This window comes from Herpailurus yagouaroundi, unplaced genomic scaffold, assembly GCF_014898765.1.
Source record: "Herpailurus yagouaroundi ecotype Mexico unplaced genomic scaffold, PumYag 141, whole genome shotgun sequence".
NCBI lineage: Eukaryota > Metazoa > Chordata > Mammalia > Carnivora > Felidae > Herpailurus > Herpailurus yagouaroundi.
In genome coordinates, this window is record NW_024412396.1 from 43,916,393 (window position 1) to 43,934,783 (window position 18,391).

Sequence of the window (18,391 nt, forward strand, 5' to 3'; positions counted from 1 at the left end):
CCCAGCCTGGCATTCAGAAAATATGGGGATCTGTGGTCTGACTGAGTAGACCCTAACTGGACTCCTCTGCGTAGCTGAGGGGTGACCCCTTGACTTCATATCTCAGAGCCTCGATCTGTGAAAGCACGCTCAGCAGAAATGGTCCTGCAAGAGGAAGGAAGCAAACTGTCTTCGAAATGGTCAGCTGGCCAAAAGGTCACCTCGGTGCCTGGACTGTTCCTGAGTCTGGGCCAGCAGGATCTAGCAGGCACTGTGCCCCAGCTCCTCCCGGCCCCAGACTCCTTGACCCAGTCAAGGGCACATGACCAATAGGACCCCAGACTTAAGCCAATGCCACAGTGTTACCCACCTCCCTCCTCAGGACCTGCCACCCAGCAGCCACAGGACCTCACACCAAACACAGGTAGAAACATGGCCTCCCAAGGGAAAGCTCAAAGCTCCGGGGGAATCCAGAGCCCTCAGGAAGGCAGAGACACCCCGAGAAGCAGGGTTGGGGGCACAAGCTCAGAGCCCCACAAGTATGGAAGTGTGACAGGCCACAAGGAATCACCCCAGTGACTGGTGGCCTGGCAGGCGGGGTGGAGCACAGACTTCCTAAGAGGCATCAACAGACCGTGTCTATACCCTGCCACTCCCTGTGACAGAAGACCTCCATAATTCTCATCCATGACAGCAATTACCCTCTGCCTAAGAGGAAGTTTCTGGTTCCTGAAGCACTGAATGGAGGAAGGGAACAAGAGGCGTGGCACTTTGAGTTCCTCCTGAGTTGCATATAAAACAATAATTTATCTCTCTACACTGAACAGACTAGTAATCAGTTAGGATGTCACTGGGGTGGAGGGACCCAGGAGCCCTCACGCCCTGCTGGAGGGCACACTGCAGCCATTCTAGAGCTCAGTCCAGCACTATATTGTGAAATAGGATGTGCACCTACCCCACTACCCACAATTCCTGCCAGGAAATCCGTCCCCCTCCAAGAAATCCTCCCGTGGGGAACGCTGGGTATGTAGGAGAATGTTCATCATTCCATTAGCTGTGCTGGCAGGGGAGGGGTCGGGGACGATTTCCGTGTTCATTGTAGGAAGACCGTGGGGTAAAAATGTGACTCCTGTGACCTTGCACAGACCTGCAATGACAGTGGGCCACGAGCCGAGGGCCTAATTAAGTCCGTTCTCTTTACTTGAAGTCCAAGAAAATAGTTTCTTCTCCCCAAACCCAAACACAGATCAGCACATCATAAAGCAACACAGAAGTCCCAAAACCCCTTTATTAAGGGGCCAAAGACAACATGTGAGCCAAGGAAAACCCCACCCAGGCCCAGACCGATGTGGCCTACTGCCGTCACTGTCCCCGCAGCCTGTCCACTAGACCCGTCAGAAGTGTGGGAACCGGCAGCCAGCACAGCAGGCCTGTTGGCCAGGTAGCCAGCCAACAAGTCAGCGTGGCCAGCCCGGCTCGAGGGACAGGGCAGCCAGGGGTTCAGCAGCAGGAAGCAGGAAGCAGCAGGCTGGGGAACAGGAATGTGTCTGCAGAGAAGTCCACATTTCCAGAAGGGTGAGAAAGGGCCGCTGCAGGTAGATCTGACCAGGACCCTCCAACTCTGCTGGGACAGGGCAGGACACGGGGGGCTTCTGAGTGAATGTATTCAGAGCCTTCCCTGAAGCTGTGAGATCCACACCCCTCTATCCCCCAGCACAGGACTTACCCTCAGAAACTGTGCAGCGGGAGAAAAAAGCTGCAGGGAGCAGGGACAGCCAGTGGGCACCACAGCCGCCCCCAAACCTTGGTCCAGAGAAAAACACAGTGTCCAGCCCTCACGTTGGGGGCACTGAGGCGAAGTGGACCTCTGGTCCAGAGGGGAGGAGAGAGGGAAGGAGATCAAAGATGTTGGCTATTATTATCACTCAGAGAGGCATTTACCACCTCAGCAAATCTGCTCAACAATCCTATGCTAGAGGAGGAGACTGACGGTCAGAGGGGTTACACAACGTTCCCTGTCACACAGCTAGGCAGAGGCAGAACTGACATTTGAACCGGGGTCTATAGGACACCCAAGCCTGAGCCCTGTCCACTATGCTGGTGCTGAGGCTTCCAGGCAAGCCTTCTGCCTTCAGAGTGGCAAGTAATGAGGGATCTGACAGCACCACCTGCCCCCACCACCCAGCTTTGCCCACCATCCTGCACCAGTCCCGGGTCTGCTCAGAGCCACGCGGGGACCTGTGCGGCTGTCCTCAGGCAGTCCCTGGGCCTGGATCAGGGAGGTAGCTAAAGGGCAGCCCAGGACACCAGGCTAAGAATCACCCCCCCACCCACCCCCACCCCACCCCCACCCCCAGTGCTCATCCAGCCACGAGAGAAGGTCCTGGACCTGGTGGCTCCCAAGGGATGCAGAATGGGCTGGGCAAGTTTTTCTTCTAAGTCTCAGTTTTAGGGAGGTGGAAAGAGGTTTGAACTCCTGTCTCTTTTGGCTTTCTGAACACAAAGCCCATTGAGAGAGACCAGGAATATAATTAAAAGGACAGCCAAGGCGGGGGTGTGTATGCCAGAGTGTGGGCAACTGGCTTGTTGGGGCTTGGACTGGCCTGATGTCAGCAGCCTCCCCTACAGCGGTCCACTGTGGGTGCTCCTGACTCGCGCAGGCTCCAGGATCCCCCGGCCTGTGAGCCGGGAGCCAGATTCACATGGGGGTCACACGATGAGCTCCTAATTCAAGGAGCCTTTAGTCTGCCGGGGATGCCAAATGTTAATCAAAAAGTCGTATCAATGGGGGCGCCTGGGTGGCTCAGTTGGTTAAGCATCTGACTTTGGCTCAGGTCATGATCTCACAGTTCACAAGTTCAAGCCCCGGGTCGGGCTCTGTGCTGACAGCTCAGAGCCTGGAACCTGCTTCAGATTCTAACTCCCTCTTTCTCTGCCCCTCCCCAGCTCGTGCACTCTCTCTCTCTCAAAAATAAACATTAAAAAAAAAAAAATCTTATCAATGACTGTATATTTGCAAACTGAGTTTAAAGGCATACGGGAAAAGTTTCAGAAGGTGTAAGGCTAAAACAGGGCCCTAACCCGGTCATGCATATGTGTGTGTGAGCAGGTGTGTGTATCCACACCCAACTGCTGCCCTGAGGAAGTCAGTGATTTTTTAAAGCCGAGGAATTTTAGTTAGAAGAAAAGACTGTAAGTGTGAAGAGAGACCATATAATTTATCATCCAAACCAGGGCACTTAAAAACAAAAGGAGGTGCTATTAATAATTACATCAGGGTAACAGGTGCAAACCAAGACATATGGTGGCCCTACCCCCATGTGTGGGGTCGGGCATGATCGGGAGGGTGATGCCGCCCAAGCAGAGGAAATCAAAGGGCAAAGTCCTCAGGGACGACACCGGCTCAAACCACTAGAAAACGGCCATGGGGCTGGTGCAGGAGGAGGGGAGAGGGAGGCCAGAGGCTGGAGGTCAGCAGGCCGCAGGGGCCTGACGCTCGTGCATGATGTTAGGACAGTTTCTCCTGAGAACAATGGAAGCCACTGGAGAGCCCTGTTTGATTTCAGCCAAGGGCCGGGGGTGAGAATGAGGCGGGTCCAGGAATCAGGTGTTGGTTTACAAATACTATGCCCGCACCTTGGAAAGAGACTCCTAGTTTTGGCATGAACAACAGATCAGAGGCGGACAAGAATGTCAGCAGACACCAATCAGGAGACCATACGAATGTCCAGGCAAGAGATAAAGGTGACTTGGGGTGGGGCGTGGGGAGGGTGAAGACAGAGAAGCAGGCGGACAAGTACACTTGGGGGTTAGGGACCTCACCCCCAGATTTTGCACCTGAGCCAAAAGATGCATGGATGGGTGGAAGGATGGATGGATGGGCGAAGATGTCATCCACTAAAGCCCAGCTCTCCACCACACTCCCCTGCCCACCCAGACACCACAAGCCGCTCACCACGGCTACAAAAGAGGGTCCACAGCCCTCAGCCGGACAGTCTAAGTTGAAGGTCAGAATGGAAGGATCTGAGAGAGCAGAACGCCCTCCCAAGCCCACTGTCGAGGGCTCTGTCAGTAGCAGCACAATTCAATCCTCCCAACCTCCCTATGAGGTAGGTAGCATCATTAATCCCATTTTACAAATGAGAAAGCTCACAAAGTCACTCAAGGTCACATCGAACAGTACACAGAGGAGCCAGAATTCAGGCTGCAGAGCCCCTGCTTCTAACCACAAGCTCAGTCAGCCTGGACCTCCGCTCCCTCGACTCTCCTGCCAGCCCAGGCCCAGCAGCAGGCCACATGCACAAGCCCAGAGTGAGGCTCCTCCCCTCTCACTGCCCCCCACCCCCGGCCCACCTCACCCCAACCCAGGCAGATCACCCTCCTGGAGTGGGCCCAGCACAGGCAGTGCCTGAAGCTCCCAGCTAGAGGTGGTCAGGACAGACAACCTTGGCCTTAGAACAGCCTGAAGGGAACAAGTCCAGGGCCTCCCTCTCCCCTGGAAGCTTCTCCATCAAAACCCAGAGAAAATCAGGCTGAAATCATTAAGGGCCTCTAAAGAGGAAACTGGAAACTGGGGGGAACGCCAAGGACCTAAACTGGTCTTCCTTTAACGGACCAAGCCAGCCTGGGGAATAAGGAAGCAGGAGAGGCCGTGTAGCCCTTGTACCTCGAGTGGCTGGCTGACCCCGGCAATACCACTCCTCGCCTCCTGCACACTTTGCTTCCACCATCTGAGCTGGGGGGCCGGCCCTGCCTGTGCTTCTAGAAGTCTTTCTGGACAGAACCGTAATGGGGGAAGGGCAGGAGAAGTGGTCACTACCTACCCTCAGGAGTTCCAGGATTCCCCCAATGTCCCTGAGAAGGTGTTTGAGCCCAGTCCACCTGGCCCGTGCCGCCTCCCCACCCTCCTTCTATCTGTGGATCCCAGTGGCCCTGGGACAAAGCCCACGGCTCACCCTGCTCATGTGGGCCCTGGCTTTCAGAAGGCACATCTGGGGAAGCGTCCTGGTGGGTGCCCCCCCACCCCACCACCTGTGCACCATGGCTGGTCTCTGCAGGCCTCCCTCGAGGGGCAGAAGGATGCCCCTGTTCCCCCTCTGCCACCACTGGGGCATGTTACTCACCTCCTTCCTGTCACCCCACCTCTCTTCATCCCCCACCTTTTCCATGCCTTAGTAGAATGTTTGCAGACACAATGGACACAGGCACTGGAAGATCTGAGTTCTAATTCTGTTCCACCACAAGGGAGCGCAGGGCCTCGGGTCTGCCCCTTAAGCCTCACTCTCACTTCAAAGTCTCCCACTTTATGTGGGACCATACCTGCCTCCCAGCTGCCCTAATGGGCTCTTGTTAAATCAGATGATACCACCACTGGGAGAGGACTCTGAGAGCAGCAAATGTGAGTTTCCCAAATTGACCTAATTATAAAACATGCTGAAAATGCAGATTCCACCCCAACAACGGGCACTCTGGTTCCCAAGTTCTGGGTGGGACCCATGAATCAGAATTTTAACAAGTAACAAGCACTCCAAGCGAATCCTATAATCGAGCAAGTTTGGGCAACTCTGGGCTGGAGAAACATGGAGGAAGTCTCTATCACCTCCCCTCCCGTGTAGAGAAGGACAAGGGGAGTTTGCGGAAAGCCCTCCTTGGCTTTGTGCACACATAAAATCACCACCCTGCCCACACTCGGGGAGCCCACCAGGCACAGGACACTAACCTGGGTGGTTTACATCCCTCATCCCATTTAGTCCTGGCAATGACCCTACAGGATAGATTGAAAAAGAAGCCAAGGCTCAGAGTAAGGACCTGCTCAAGGTCACAAGACTAAGACGGCAGAGGGCTTCTCTTCGCCCCAGAAGTGCCAACACCGAAGCGGACTCTGCTCAACACCCTGTGGCCCCCACAAGATGGACTCTCCTGCGGGGAAGGGGGGCAGGGGAGGAGGGGTTAGAAAGGAGACAGCTGCAAGCAGGACTGCCCCCCTCCCCTCCTCCAAGCCTGGACATGACCCGTGCGTGGCTGGTCCCCACCACTCTATCCTGCAGGAGAAAGGGGCGCTCCACTGCCTGGACGTGGAGGCTGCTATTTCCTGTCCCCAAATAGGAAGGAGACAGGGATCCTGGAGTCTGCAAACTAGGAAGGTAGGGGGACCCACCTAGGGCACAGTCACACAGCAACTTAACTGGGGGAGAGTTCTGAGCCAGAATGCCTGGCACAGAAGTGAGGGGCTCGGGCTCCCCGAGGGTCTGGCAGGTTCGCTGCCGTCGGGCAGAGCCCACTTCAGATCTTCTGTCCCCCTTCTCTCTGCCCCTCCCTTGCTCGCTCGCTCTCTCTCAAAAATAAGCGAACAGCTGGGCGCCTGGATGGCGCAGTCAGTTAAGCGTCCGACTCGATTTTTGGCTCAGGTTATATGATCTTAGGGTGTCATGAGTTTGAGCCCCACATCTGGCTCTGTGCGCTGACCATACGGAGCCTGCTTGGGATTCCCTGTCTTCCTCGCTTCCTGCCCCTCCCCCGCTCACACCCTCTAAATAAATAAATAAATAAGAGGGGACAAACAAAACGTGGTGTATACACACAATGGAATATTAGTCGGCCATAAAAAGGAAGGGAATTCTGACACATGCTATCACATGGATGAACCTTGAGGACATTATGCTAAGAGAATGAGCCAGACACAAAAGGACAAATACTGTCTGACTCCCCTTTGATGGAGTACCTAAAGCTGTCAAATTCTCAAAGACGGTAGATGCTGGTTGTCGGGGCTGGGGAAGGAAGGGATGGGGAGTGAGTGTTTACTCATTTATTTTTTTTAACGTTTTTATTTATTTTTGAGACAGAGAGAGACAGAGCATGAACGGGGGAGGGGCAGAGAGAGAGGGAGACACAGAATCGGAAGCAGGCTCCAGGCTCTGAGCCATCAGCCCAGAGCCCGACGCGGGGCTCGAACTCACACGGACTGCGAGATCGTGACCTGAGCCGAAGTCGGACGCTTAACCGACTGAGCCACCCAGGCGCCCCTTGGGAGTGAGTGTTTAATGAGTACAGAGTTTCAGTTTGGCCAGATGCCAAGAGTTCTGGAGATGGACGGTGGTGATGGCTGCACAACAGTGGGAATGCGCTTAATGTCACTGACCTGCACACTTAAAAATGGCAAAAATGATAAATTTCACGTTATATATATTTTACCACAAACTACCCCTCTCTCTCCCTCCCTCTCTCTCCCTCTCTTTCTCTCTCTCTCTTTCTCTCTCTCTCTTTCTCTCTCTCTCTCTCTCTCTCTATATATATATATATAAATATAGAGAGATGCAGGTTAAACATAAACTTGCATGTGGGCATCGGAAAATAACCCTATTACCTATGGGGAAGCATTTTTTGGGTTGTTTGTTTTTACCGTGAACATGTTACACTTTCCTAATAAAACCAAAAGAGACCCTGGAGACTTCTCAACAAAACCGTTTCGAATCGTGACCCATTTCGGTGTCTGAGAACTGCCCACTCTACACAATGTTGCAGGCAATGCCGTCACCTGACTCCTCTCTGCCACCAGCGACAGCCTGCCGGGCGGGACAGGGATGAGCATCACCCCCCTTGAACGCAGTGAAGGAGGACTTGGGGTGGGGGCCAGCAATGACGCACAGGGCCTCCCCAGCCCTCCCCACTTCACGAAAACAGGAGTAGGGAAATGCCCCTAGGGCCACAGACGATGGGTAACTGGTGTGCCCCTCCCTAGGCTCTGACTCCAAGGTGACTCTGGCTTTGGAAGGAAATGAGCCACCCTGCCCTATTTCCCCTTTGAGGAAGGCACAAGGGAATGACTGAGCCCAGTCCCTACATGCCCGGCCTTCTCCCCCACGGGACTCTGGTGAAATCACCTCCCACCCTCCACCGCAGGGGGACAAGAAGCTGCAGCGAAGAGGGAGACAGAGAAAACGTCCACCTGATGGAGGAAGGCGCAGGATGGGGGAGGCACAAAGGACAAGAGGGGCCTTTCCAATTTCTACCCTCAATCTTGCCATGAAGACACCAGGAGGGATGCAGACTCAGGCTCCAGTCCTGATGTTCCCACTGACTGGCCATGTGGCCTTGCCTCAGTTTCCTCATCTGTAACTTGAAACGGATGGAATGCTTGTTTTCAGTGGCTCCTTCCTTTCAGCTCTGAAACTGAAGGCTTCCATCTGAGCTTGGTGATGTCCCCGAACCAGGAAAGGGCTGGGGAAGACAAGACATGGCCTTGGAGCAAGGAGAGCCTCCTCCAGGTACCCATGCCTGGTCTCCCTCCTGGATGCAGCGCTTCTAACTGGAGCACCAGCACCCCCACCCTCAGACCACACCGCCCTGCCATTCATTTCATATTTTTTAAGCTCTCACCCTGGGCCAGGGGCCGAGCCAGCACTGGGAAACAGTGGCGAACAGCCCAGCCTTCGAGGCACTCACAGCCTCGTGACTGTGTCCACCCCACCCCCTGTCCCCAAGGCCAGCCCTCTGAGGAAGCAGAGCCTGGAACAGTCATCTGAACAGTAGGCAGAAGGGGAAGCCATACGGGGCCCTGAGAAGTGCACCAAACCAAACTGAGAGCCAGGGAAAACGTGGTTTGAATCCCGCACCGGCCGCCAATTTGCTGCGTGACCTTGGACTAGCTTCTTCGGCCCGCTGGGACTCAGTTTCCTGGTCTGTCAAGAGAGGCCTGGGACTGGTCTCTGCACGACCTTCCAGCTCAGACAGCCTGGGCGTCTCTGGGATCCCGGGATCCCAGCAGCACCACTGACCCCGACCATCTGGGCCCCGTGGACTCCAGACAAGCAGAGCTGATGGTCGGCCAGCTCCGGAGAGTCATGCGGCACCAGGGACAGAGGCTCAGCCCTGCAAAGCCCAGCTGCCAGAGGCCTTCTGAAGGCAAACGTCTGCTGTAACTTTAGGATCAAATGGGTGTCTCGGCTTTCTCAGAGTTGGAACTGTTTAGCTCAGGACGGGGTCAGAAGACCAGAAGGAAGCTTCGTGCATTCTCGGTGCCGCACTGCCTAGTAGGGGAAAGTGGCGCCCCTCCCGCCCCATCTCTGCCGGATTTGAACCATAAACACAGCCCTTTTCTGAAGGGAAGGGCTTAACACAAACCAGATGTGGTAGGGACTTTCCCCCACCCCCTCCTGGCCCTAAAATTAAACATTCAGTGTCTCCTCTGCCAAAATTCACTTGAAGGCCGAGCCTTAAAGAGCCAGCACCTCCGGTTCTCACCCTCACACATTCTCAATCACATCCCCGCTTAAACAAAATGTCAAAGTACCCAAATGGCAAGTGTGGATGGGGCGGCCCCCCAGGAGTGCCTGGCACGCATGCAGGCCAAGGACAGATTTAAAAGGAAAGGTCACTGGAGAAGAAATGCTGATCCTCTATCACTGGCCCAGAAGGTACCAAAGGTACCTTCCAGGAGTGGTTCCTGCGCCTGGGGATTTGCCCCTGGGGACGGCACAGAGAGGGTTTGCACATGCAGGGGCACTCAGCTCACAGGGAGCATCACTCCTGTCCTAGGGGACTCTGGAGATTCCTGGAAGAGTCCATTTCTAGGACTCGAGTTTGCAGTCTCTAGAAATGGGATGAATAACAGGTATCTGATTTATCTCTGATCTCATGCAAGACTGTGCCGGTGCAGACAGAGCCCACCTCAAGAGACCTGGACTCTGCTGGGCTGCCAGGCTGGTCGCTCCACTGTCCTAAAAGCTCACCTGAGTCCTACAGATCCTTCCAACCCCAGCCGAAGTCCCAGACCATCCCATCCACCATCCACCTAACCGCCCCCCCACCTGCCCATGCCCCCTATGCTAGGGCCAGGCCTCAGCACCCAGCACTAATCAGTTGGCCCTACAGAGGCACATCCTGTCTCCACAGCAAGGGGACACATCCATCCCCTGCCCTTAAGCTCAGGGGACCACATCTTACACCTTCTATGCACTCCACAGCGCCTAGCAGCACATAACACACACTGAGCGTGCTCAGAACAGACGGTTAAATCTCATGCAGCTGCCATTACTCAAGCAAAAGACAGGTTACAGCAATAAATAAATAAATAAATAAATAAATACATAAATACATAAATACATAAATAAATAAATAATACATAAATACATAAATACATAAATACATAAATAAATAAAATTTGGAGAGAGATGGTGCTTCAGATAGAAATTCCCTGACTTGCTATTAAATTGAATACTATTTTTTCTTAAAAAGTAGTTCATCCTACAACCTCAACATAGTCTTTTTCGTTTCTGCGTATTACCTGTTTACACTGGTTTTTATGGTTGCAACTGATTATAATGCATATAGCGTATAGTGTTACTCTAACATTCAACAGTCTATTGGATATTCTATTCCTGTATAATCTGTATAAATGTCATTCTAAAGGCTGAAAAAAAAATGTCCCACCACTACCATGTATCAGGAAGGTTTGTTAAACTCCTCCCCTAATGTTGCTTAGACACGGAAGCTTTTTTTTCCCCCCAGATGGCACAGAGCATATTCTTAGGCGTTTCTGTCTCAGTTGGACAGTTTTCTTCAGACAAAATCCTGGAGGCCAGTGGAGCGGGGGAGGGGGCGGGGGGCGGTGGAATTACCAGGCCAAAGGATATGAACATTTTCACAGCTTTTGCTACATAAATGAGCCACGATGCTAACCCACAAGTTGCAACAATCCCTAGAGCCTTCAGAAAGGAGTCCATCTACCTGTTCATCTAAAACCTTGCCTTGATTGGATTTTTTTCTCTTTGCAAAACTGTGTCTCAGTTACACGTATTGCCTGGAAGAGTTCATCACCTCTGGGACTCCAGAATAAGTGCTCTGAGGGTCCTTTTTCTTATACCTTAGCTCTCAGGCCCACCTTCTGTATACCAACCCTTGTAACCCTAGTCCTTTCTGATGTCAGAGGCATGCTGTGGCCCCCTGAGGCCTGCTCTACCAAACTCAATCTCCCCCCTCAACTTCTGAGAGTCGTGGTTCCCTTCTACACTGTGCCCCTCCTCCCACGGTACCACATCCCCCCTGAGAAACTGCGGATAGTCAGAGAGGCAGAGGGGGTGGTTCTTGACCTACAGCCCCCAAAATGACACCCAGGGATGTGGAACTGCCCTGTTAAACTGAGTCTCACGTGCTTTCTCAGCTCCCTGTTGCCTGGGCCTGTCTCCCTGGGCCAGTTGGAGTCTATGCCAACAAAACACACTGCAGCTGGCAGACCCCCGGACTGAAAAGACCCAGGAGCATGGCAATGAGGAGGCGTCCACAGTCTAGAGCCAACCCAAACCCCTGTTGTCACGCTGTCTGGATGAAAGCTAGAACCCACACAACAGTAGACAGTCAGAATTTGGCTCAACTGAGACTACAGGGTCAGAGGTCACTAAGGTGGGACAGGGCGAGGCAGCATATGGGGCGCTGAAAAGCCCTCTCTCCACAGGAAACCAAACAGAGCTGGACAGTCACTAAAGGACACAGATGTGTGTGCTGGGTGAGCAGGGAGGGCCACCTGTCTGACAGAAGTGGCCCCTCAGAATGCCCAGGGTGAGAAAAGCATGGCCTCCACCATTAGCACTGCAATATTGCTTTAAAGCAGCCTTATTGGCCCTCTTGCTCCAAAGCCAAAAACAATTGACGGTCAGGGAAGCAAGAACAGATCTTCTTTCTTTTCCTTATTTACTTTCCCTCTAAGTAATAATGTGGGTTCAGGGTCCAGAAGAGACACTTGGTTCACATTTTGGGGATACTCCTACCACTCAGACTAGAGCAACGATACTCTCCACGTAAGCCTTCCTAGATGTTCTCTAAAAATTAAGTAGGGGGCTTGCTAGAAATGCAGATTCCTGGGCTCTGAGCCCAGAGCATTTGGTTCGGCAGGTCTGGGCAAGGCTCAGGAGGCTACAGTTCATACATGAAGCCTCAGTGGGCCGTGGACCACCCTTTAGGAAATATGGCATCGGAGTGAAATTCTCCACTTGGGTGGTAGAGAGTGGACATGCCCACTGGAACCAGAACTGGAAGATGTGGTCACCTGAAGCGGGTGCTCAATTAATACAGTGTGGGCAGGACGCCCTTTACCGTTGCCCACCTTCCCTCCTCAGAGCAAAGGAACCTCTCCTTCACAGAGCAAAGTTAAGTACATGTTGTTGTCTCCTCAGGAGTCCCTCTCACCCTCCCAACGACCATGAGTCTTAATTGGACCAGCCTTTACAGTTCATTGTGGTTTCTGGGTAGGGAGAGACAGAGAGGGTAGAGTGTCTAACAAACCAGACAGAACAAATCAATCCCAGCCCGTCCACATGGCCACAAGCTGGAGTACCATGAGGCCCTGACAGGGAGCTCTTGACCTAACCAACTCAAACAGCAGCTGAGACATTCCAGTGGCTTCCCCCTTCGGTGCCCCCAACACCGAGAATCCCTCCGGTGAATCCCACGGCTCCAAAGTTCTGATCATCCACAGCCCCTGGACATTGGAAAACAGTCTGCCACTGTGTCGGAGGGGCCGGCCGTAGGACACTCAGCATTAGGGACATCAAGCGTGCTCTAGGTGCACCTCCAAGACAGCCTGAGAGTCCCACACGTGGGTACGGGGGCTGGGGTGGCTCGAAGAAGCCACCATTGCAGCTCCATCTCGTCTTTCCCCAAGAAACACCTGTGGACCTCCAGGTATGATCCCCAACCGAAGCGCACCTGACTCCATACGTCTAGCACTAGGTTAAAATGAAACAAGGGGAGAGCCACAGCTGCAGGAGAAAGGAAGCTTCTGCGCATCCATATTGAAAATGACACAAACATCCAAGTGTGTCACTAGTGTGGGCACAGCACCAGGTGCCCCCATGCATTCACCCATGTTGGCATTTGAAGCCACCTGAGAAATCTTCAGCTGGCTCTTAAGAGTTCCCAGGGACTGAGGCCTCGTTCCCTACTTCAGGTCAAGCCATTTCATGAACAGTCCAGCTTCCTCTTCCCAGCCCAGCATCAGGGGCATTTCATCAGACACGTCACTGCTCAGGGGACGGTGGAGCTGCCCGGGGACAGAAGTAACCCTGCCGGGTTGAGGAGTACCGGCAACCCCAGTCGAGAGTTCATCAAGGGCCCAGCCGGAGCAGGAAGCGGTCTCTTCCACCCTGAGGCTTCCTCCTGCAGATGGAAGTATGGGAGAAGGTCGCCTGGGCCGTGGAATGTTTGGTTCAGAGAAGTGAAGGGGGGAAGTGAGAGCCCGGCGCAGAGCCGGCAGGTTTAGGTTCTGTTCTAGGTCTTCTCCCACTTCCCTTCAGCTTTACCAAGAACCTGGCTCTTCTGACAAGCCTCACAGACAGACAGGAACTTGCAACAATGTGGTCAACAGCCAGGTCCGGGGGAGGGGGAACTTTCCCAGACACGGAGGCTCATGAGCCTTGTGCCCTGCCCCTGAGGTAGCGCCTGGCAGGTGGTAGCTACTGAAGAATCTACTAAGTTGCCAGCGGAGGATCATATTTCACATTTTCCTCCCAAATATTTAAGTCCTGACAGTTTTCTGAACCACCTTCTACATATCTAGCACTAGGTTGAAATATTAACAGGGACTTCAGGTTAGAAATGTTAAGCCCACAGCCAGGCAGGCCAGTGGCTAAGCTATTCTGGGTCAGAGGAAAATCGGGTGCCCTCCCTGCCAAGCAGGAGGGCACGTAGGACTAACAGGGGACCGCCACAGCTCCCACTCCTACCTGACAAGAGGCAGGAGGTCACTACAGCAGCACCCCAAACCGACACCTCCATGCTCTCAGCGTGGGAGAATTCCAGGCAATCTCTATTTTCTTCCTTGTACTGTGCTGTATTTTTCACAATAAACATTACGTTCCTTCTTAATTAAAGAAACAGGTTTGTGTATTGCCGGTGGCATATTAAGTCAGTCCGTCTCAGAAAGGCAACTGATGAATACGTAAAATGGTCATCTCTCTTGACCAATTAACTCAGATCCCAGATATGAACCTAAAAGGCAAGAAAACGTCCACAGGAAAGCACTACTACTTATAGAGGCATTACCTAGGATAGCCAAAAACTGGAAACCATGGAGATGTCCAATGCCGGGAGAATGAAGAGGAGAGGAGTAACACCTCACTGAGGAGAGAGGCAGCCAGTAAAGGTGACATGCCAGGCCCAGCCCCGACAGGTAAGCCATTTCCTTCCCGGGGGGACCTCATCCCTGCTCTGTGGCCAAGAGCCTGAGGCCAGAAGCACCTTGCTGAGGCTCGGAGCAAATCCAAATGTGCTTCCAGAAGACAGCCTTGGCCTCCACCATCTTCGTTCTGAAAAGGTAGATGCCAGGCCCAGCCCCGACCTCTCATTTTCCTAACAAAATAGCAGCTTTGGTCCTCACATGCCTGGTACCTCAAACAGTTCTCTTCTCTGCGCAGGCCTCGGAAAACCTCTAACAGACGCAGGGCCCAGGAGCGCAGCCCCGGGCAAACAACCGGGAGGGAGGGTCTCCAGTGACAAGCAAGGGGTGAGGCCTCGCCTCAGCTGGACCTCTTGAAGCAGTAGGACAAGATTTCATTATTCAGCTTCTCACAGAAATGCCTTCACACAAGTGTGATTTAACACCATGCCTTTGGCTCTACTGAGGGTTGATTTAAGAACCAATATGCAGGGGCGCCTGGCTGGCTCAGTCAGCGGAGCATGCGACTCTTGATCTCGGGGTCGTAAGTTTGAGCCCCATGCTGGGTGTAAAGATACTTAAAACTAAAAATCTTTTTTTTAATTTTTATTTTTTAGTGTTTATTCATTTTTGAAGGAGAGAGAGAGAGACAGAGCACAAGCAGGGGAGGGGCGGGGGGGGGGGAGACACAGAATCCAAAGCAAGCTCCACGTTTTGAGCTGTCAGCACAGAGCCCGACACCTGGCTCGAACCCACAAACCGTGAGATCATGACCTGAGCCGAGGTCGGATGTTTAACTGACTGAGCCACCCAGGTGTCCCTAAAAATAAAAACCTTAAAAAAAAAAAAAAAAAAAAAGAACCAATATGCAAAAAAGGTCTCTGTGTGTTCCGTGAAACTACGACCGACAGCATTAAGCACAACGCGACTCTAAAATGGAAAAGTCCCTGGTGGTCAGTAATTACTATAAGTGTCTCTTTCCCATGAACTGATATGCTTCCTTTCATTAGGAAATAAATGTTATGATAATTCCAATTTCCCCTTTTGCTGTGGCTACCAGGAAGCTTGGAATGAGGGTCAGGGCAAACTAAGAAAAACTAACCTCTTTGAACAGTTACCTCATCCTCACCCTGACAAAGCTCAGATCTTCCGACTTTAAAACTTAGCCATACATGAGCCTTTGGATGTGCTCTCCTCAAATGCTTTTTGGAAAGAGGCAGAAAAGCACAAATAAAAAAATATTCATGAAATAAACTCTATCCCTGGATCTCACTTTCATCAGGGAAGGAACGCAAAGGCTGTGTTGCTATATATGAAAAAACAAATCTGTAATAAAAAGCCGCGTGGAGAAATAAAAAAACGGAACTGAACTGCATACACGCTATGGTTACCACTATGAAAGTAACGTACGTATGAGGACAAAAACAAAAATAGGTTTCTGAAACGATAAATTGTGGTGTGTAGCTGAGAGGGTTAAAATGTCATCTTTTTTGCCCCCTCTGAAGTGCTTTCTCTTCTCCAATGGCAACAGAGGCCCAGGTAGATGTATCAAGTAAGGCAAGCAAAAGCCAGTGTTCCCTGGCCTTTCCCATGTCATCCCCAAGGCTGCCACATTGGGGGTGGAGACAGGCTACAAGCCCACAGGTGGCTCCTTAGAGACTGGAACCCAGTAGGTGGTGGGCTGGACTTCTTAGGGTCTTGCAGAAGATGCCCAGTGCCCTGAAATCACAGCGGTTTGAAATTCTTGTCCTCGCTACCCGTCAGCGGGCATGTTCCGGACACACCCTCATAAGAACAACAAACTAGACACCTGCACACGTGGTTGTGGGGAGGGGCAGGAGCCATAAGCCACGACCTCTGACCTCTACATGCCTAGGACTCGATGGGCGAACTAGTGACCCCTCAGCCTTTCCGTGTCAGATCAAACGCGCTCCCTCCGGGAAGCTTTCCTCCTGCATCCCCAGAAACGACCCTCGCACCTGACTGATGGGTATTCACACACAGCCTGCACATCTCCTTCGAAACCCTTGACACACCTGAAACGCCGTCCTCGGTGTGTCCGGGCCAGGGGACTGCGAGCCCAAGGCCGGCGCAGTTGCAGATGGCACCTGGGCCACGTGAGCCACATGGCCGGCAGACAGGATGGCTCAGCCTCTGCTGAGGACCAAGGTTTGGGCGACTGGACTAGAGGCTTCCTCCTCCCTCCACTGGACTCAGGATCCCCGGGGCTGTCAGAGTGGCTGGTCGCTGTCTCTATTGCACCCATCTCTTTTCCAGTGACAGCAGCCCACGTGGGGCAGGGGAGCCTAGCCCTGGAGAGCAAGTAGGTCTTCGGAGGCTGACTCACCACCTTGCAGGTGGAGTGAGCTCATTCCCTTCCAGGGCATCCTCGAACCAGAAACCCACAGCAGAGGTGGTTCCCATGGCAACCGGCCAGCGCCTCCTCCACAGCCACCTTCCCTGGAGCGCCTGCGCCCTGTGCCAAGGGTCACTTAGCCCGCCGTCCGCCGCCTGAATCCCGAGAGTACAGAGCGAGCCGGGGCCCTGGGGAGAGCCCTCCCCAGGGGAGGCAGAGCCCTCCCCCCTCCACCGCCCCCACCGGCTTCGACAAGTCCACCCAACACACTCGAGACCAGGAAACTCATGACCCCACAGTTCATTCCTTCTTTGGAAAGTTTGACAGAAGCTCTGAGCTAGACTCCCATCTCCCACACAACCCCCACAAGTACTATTTTGCCCCCTTGGGCCTCCCAACGTGGTCTGCAGCCTTGTCTACACAGCCAGGCTCCTTCCACTACTCCTGACACGGCTCCCACCCACCCCACCGGGCAGTGTCCAGTGTCCAGGGTCCAGTTCAGACAGCTGGGCACTGAGCAGGACTCAGGACAAGTCTAGAGCCCGCCGCTGCCCCGAAGACGGCCGAGCTCGTCCGCTGACTCACCGGGTCCGCTGTCACCCACCCCCAGGCCTCTTTCTCTCCAGCTGCTTCCAGCCCACTCCTTCTCACTCATCCCCTGCCCCACCCTTCCCAGAGCTTCATACTCACTGTTCATGCCTTTGGTCACATTCTGCCTGGCCCACCTCCCCCGCCCTTTGCCACCACCCCCCCCTTGCCTGACTCACCCAGACATACTCCATTTTTGATTTTTAGCTCACTTTTATCACCTCCTCCAGGAAGCCTTCCCTATCTCCTTCAAGGTGGGATGGGGCCTTCCTTGGGCTCGCTTCACCATACTGCACGTCACATCTTTGTGACAAGGAAATGCGGTTCATAGGTCTGTCACCCACTGGCCTCTCGAGCACCTTGCCCTGACCTGGAAAGAGCAAGTGCTTCATATTTATTAAACCTGGGTGGCGAGCACATAGGTCTTTGTCGTGGTGTTCTCTATACTTTTTCTTATATTTCAAATGTCATTTAAAAAAATAAAATGATCCACAGTAAATGTGAATTGAGAGGGTAGACCATTGTCGGCAGCCGTGCCTTTGGTGCGGGTTATGTCTGCCCACCTCAAATATCTGGCTGAACTCATCCTTCAGAAACTTTTCCCCCCACCCTGGGGCTGGAGGAATGCCACTTGGCCAGTTGCCAAGTAGTCCGTTCAAACCTTCTGGAACGTCTGCATCGTGCTCGGCACAGTGGTGACCCCACGGGCGAGGCTGCGTTGGTACTGGCGTATCGTTTCACCTCCGCTCGTCCTTTTCATTCGCGAGAACACAGTTCACCCCAGCTAATCTCACTGCATGCTAGCCCAGATGGCTAAACAGGACAGGGAGGTTTTGTGGCTAAGCGCTGAAGCTGGGGAAAGGGGAAATCGGGATTCGTTATACTATCCTCTACTCCTGCACTTGAATTCTCCATGATAATTAGGTTTTGTTTTGTTTTTTTAACTTATTCACACAACTAATATCCCCTAAGTGCCTCCCACATTTCAGACATCATGGCTAAAGAGAGAAATAAGAAACAACCCTCCCCCGTCCCTGCCATGAATTGAAACTTTATTAAATTCTAAATTACTCGGGCGCCTGGGTGGCTCAATTGGTTAAGCGTCCGACTTCGGCTCGGGTCATGATCTCATGGTTCGTGAGTTCCAGCCCCACATTGGGCTCTCGGCGCTCAGCGTGGAGCCCACTTGGGATCCTCTGTCTCCCTCTCTCTCTTTCTGCCCCTCCCCTACTTGCTTGCACTGGCTCTCTTTCTCTCAAAAATCAATAAACATTTTTTTTTTTTTATTCTAAATTACTTACTATCTTAACCCTCCCTGAAAA

General features: G+C 53.0%; 1 protein-coding gene across 4 annotated transcripts in view; it reads right to left on the minus strand.

Annotated features, from left to right (window-relative positions):
- Window positions 1–18,391, minus strand: part of ACTN1 (actinin alpha 1) — a 95,402-nt gene that overhangs the window by 58,344 nt on the left and 18,667 nt on the right. The window contains exon 1 of one of the 4 annotated variants that reach the window (XM_040477508.1): window positions 5,103–5,162. The exons of the other annotated variants lie outside the window; for them this stretch is intronic. Within the exon in view, the coding sequence (XP_040333442.1) occupies window positions 5,103–5,147 (45 nt within the window). The 5' untranslated portion in view covers window positions 5,148–5,162. Of the gene's footprint in view, window positions 1–5,102; window positions 5,163–18,391 lie in introns of those variants that run through there. 4 annotated transcript variants of the gene reach the window in all.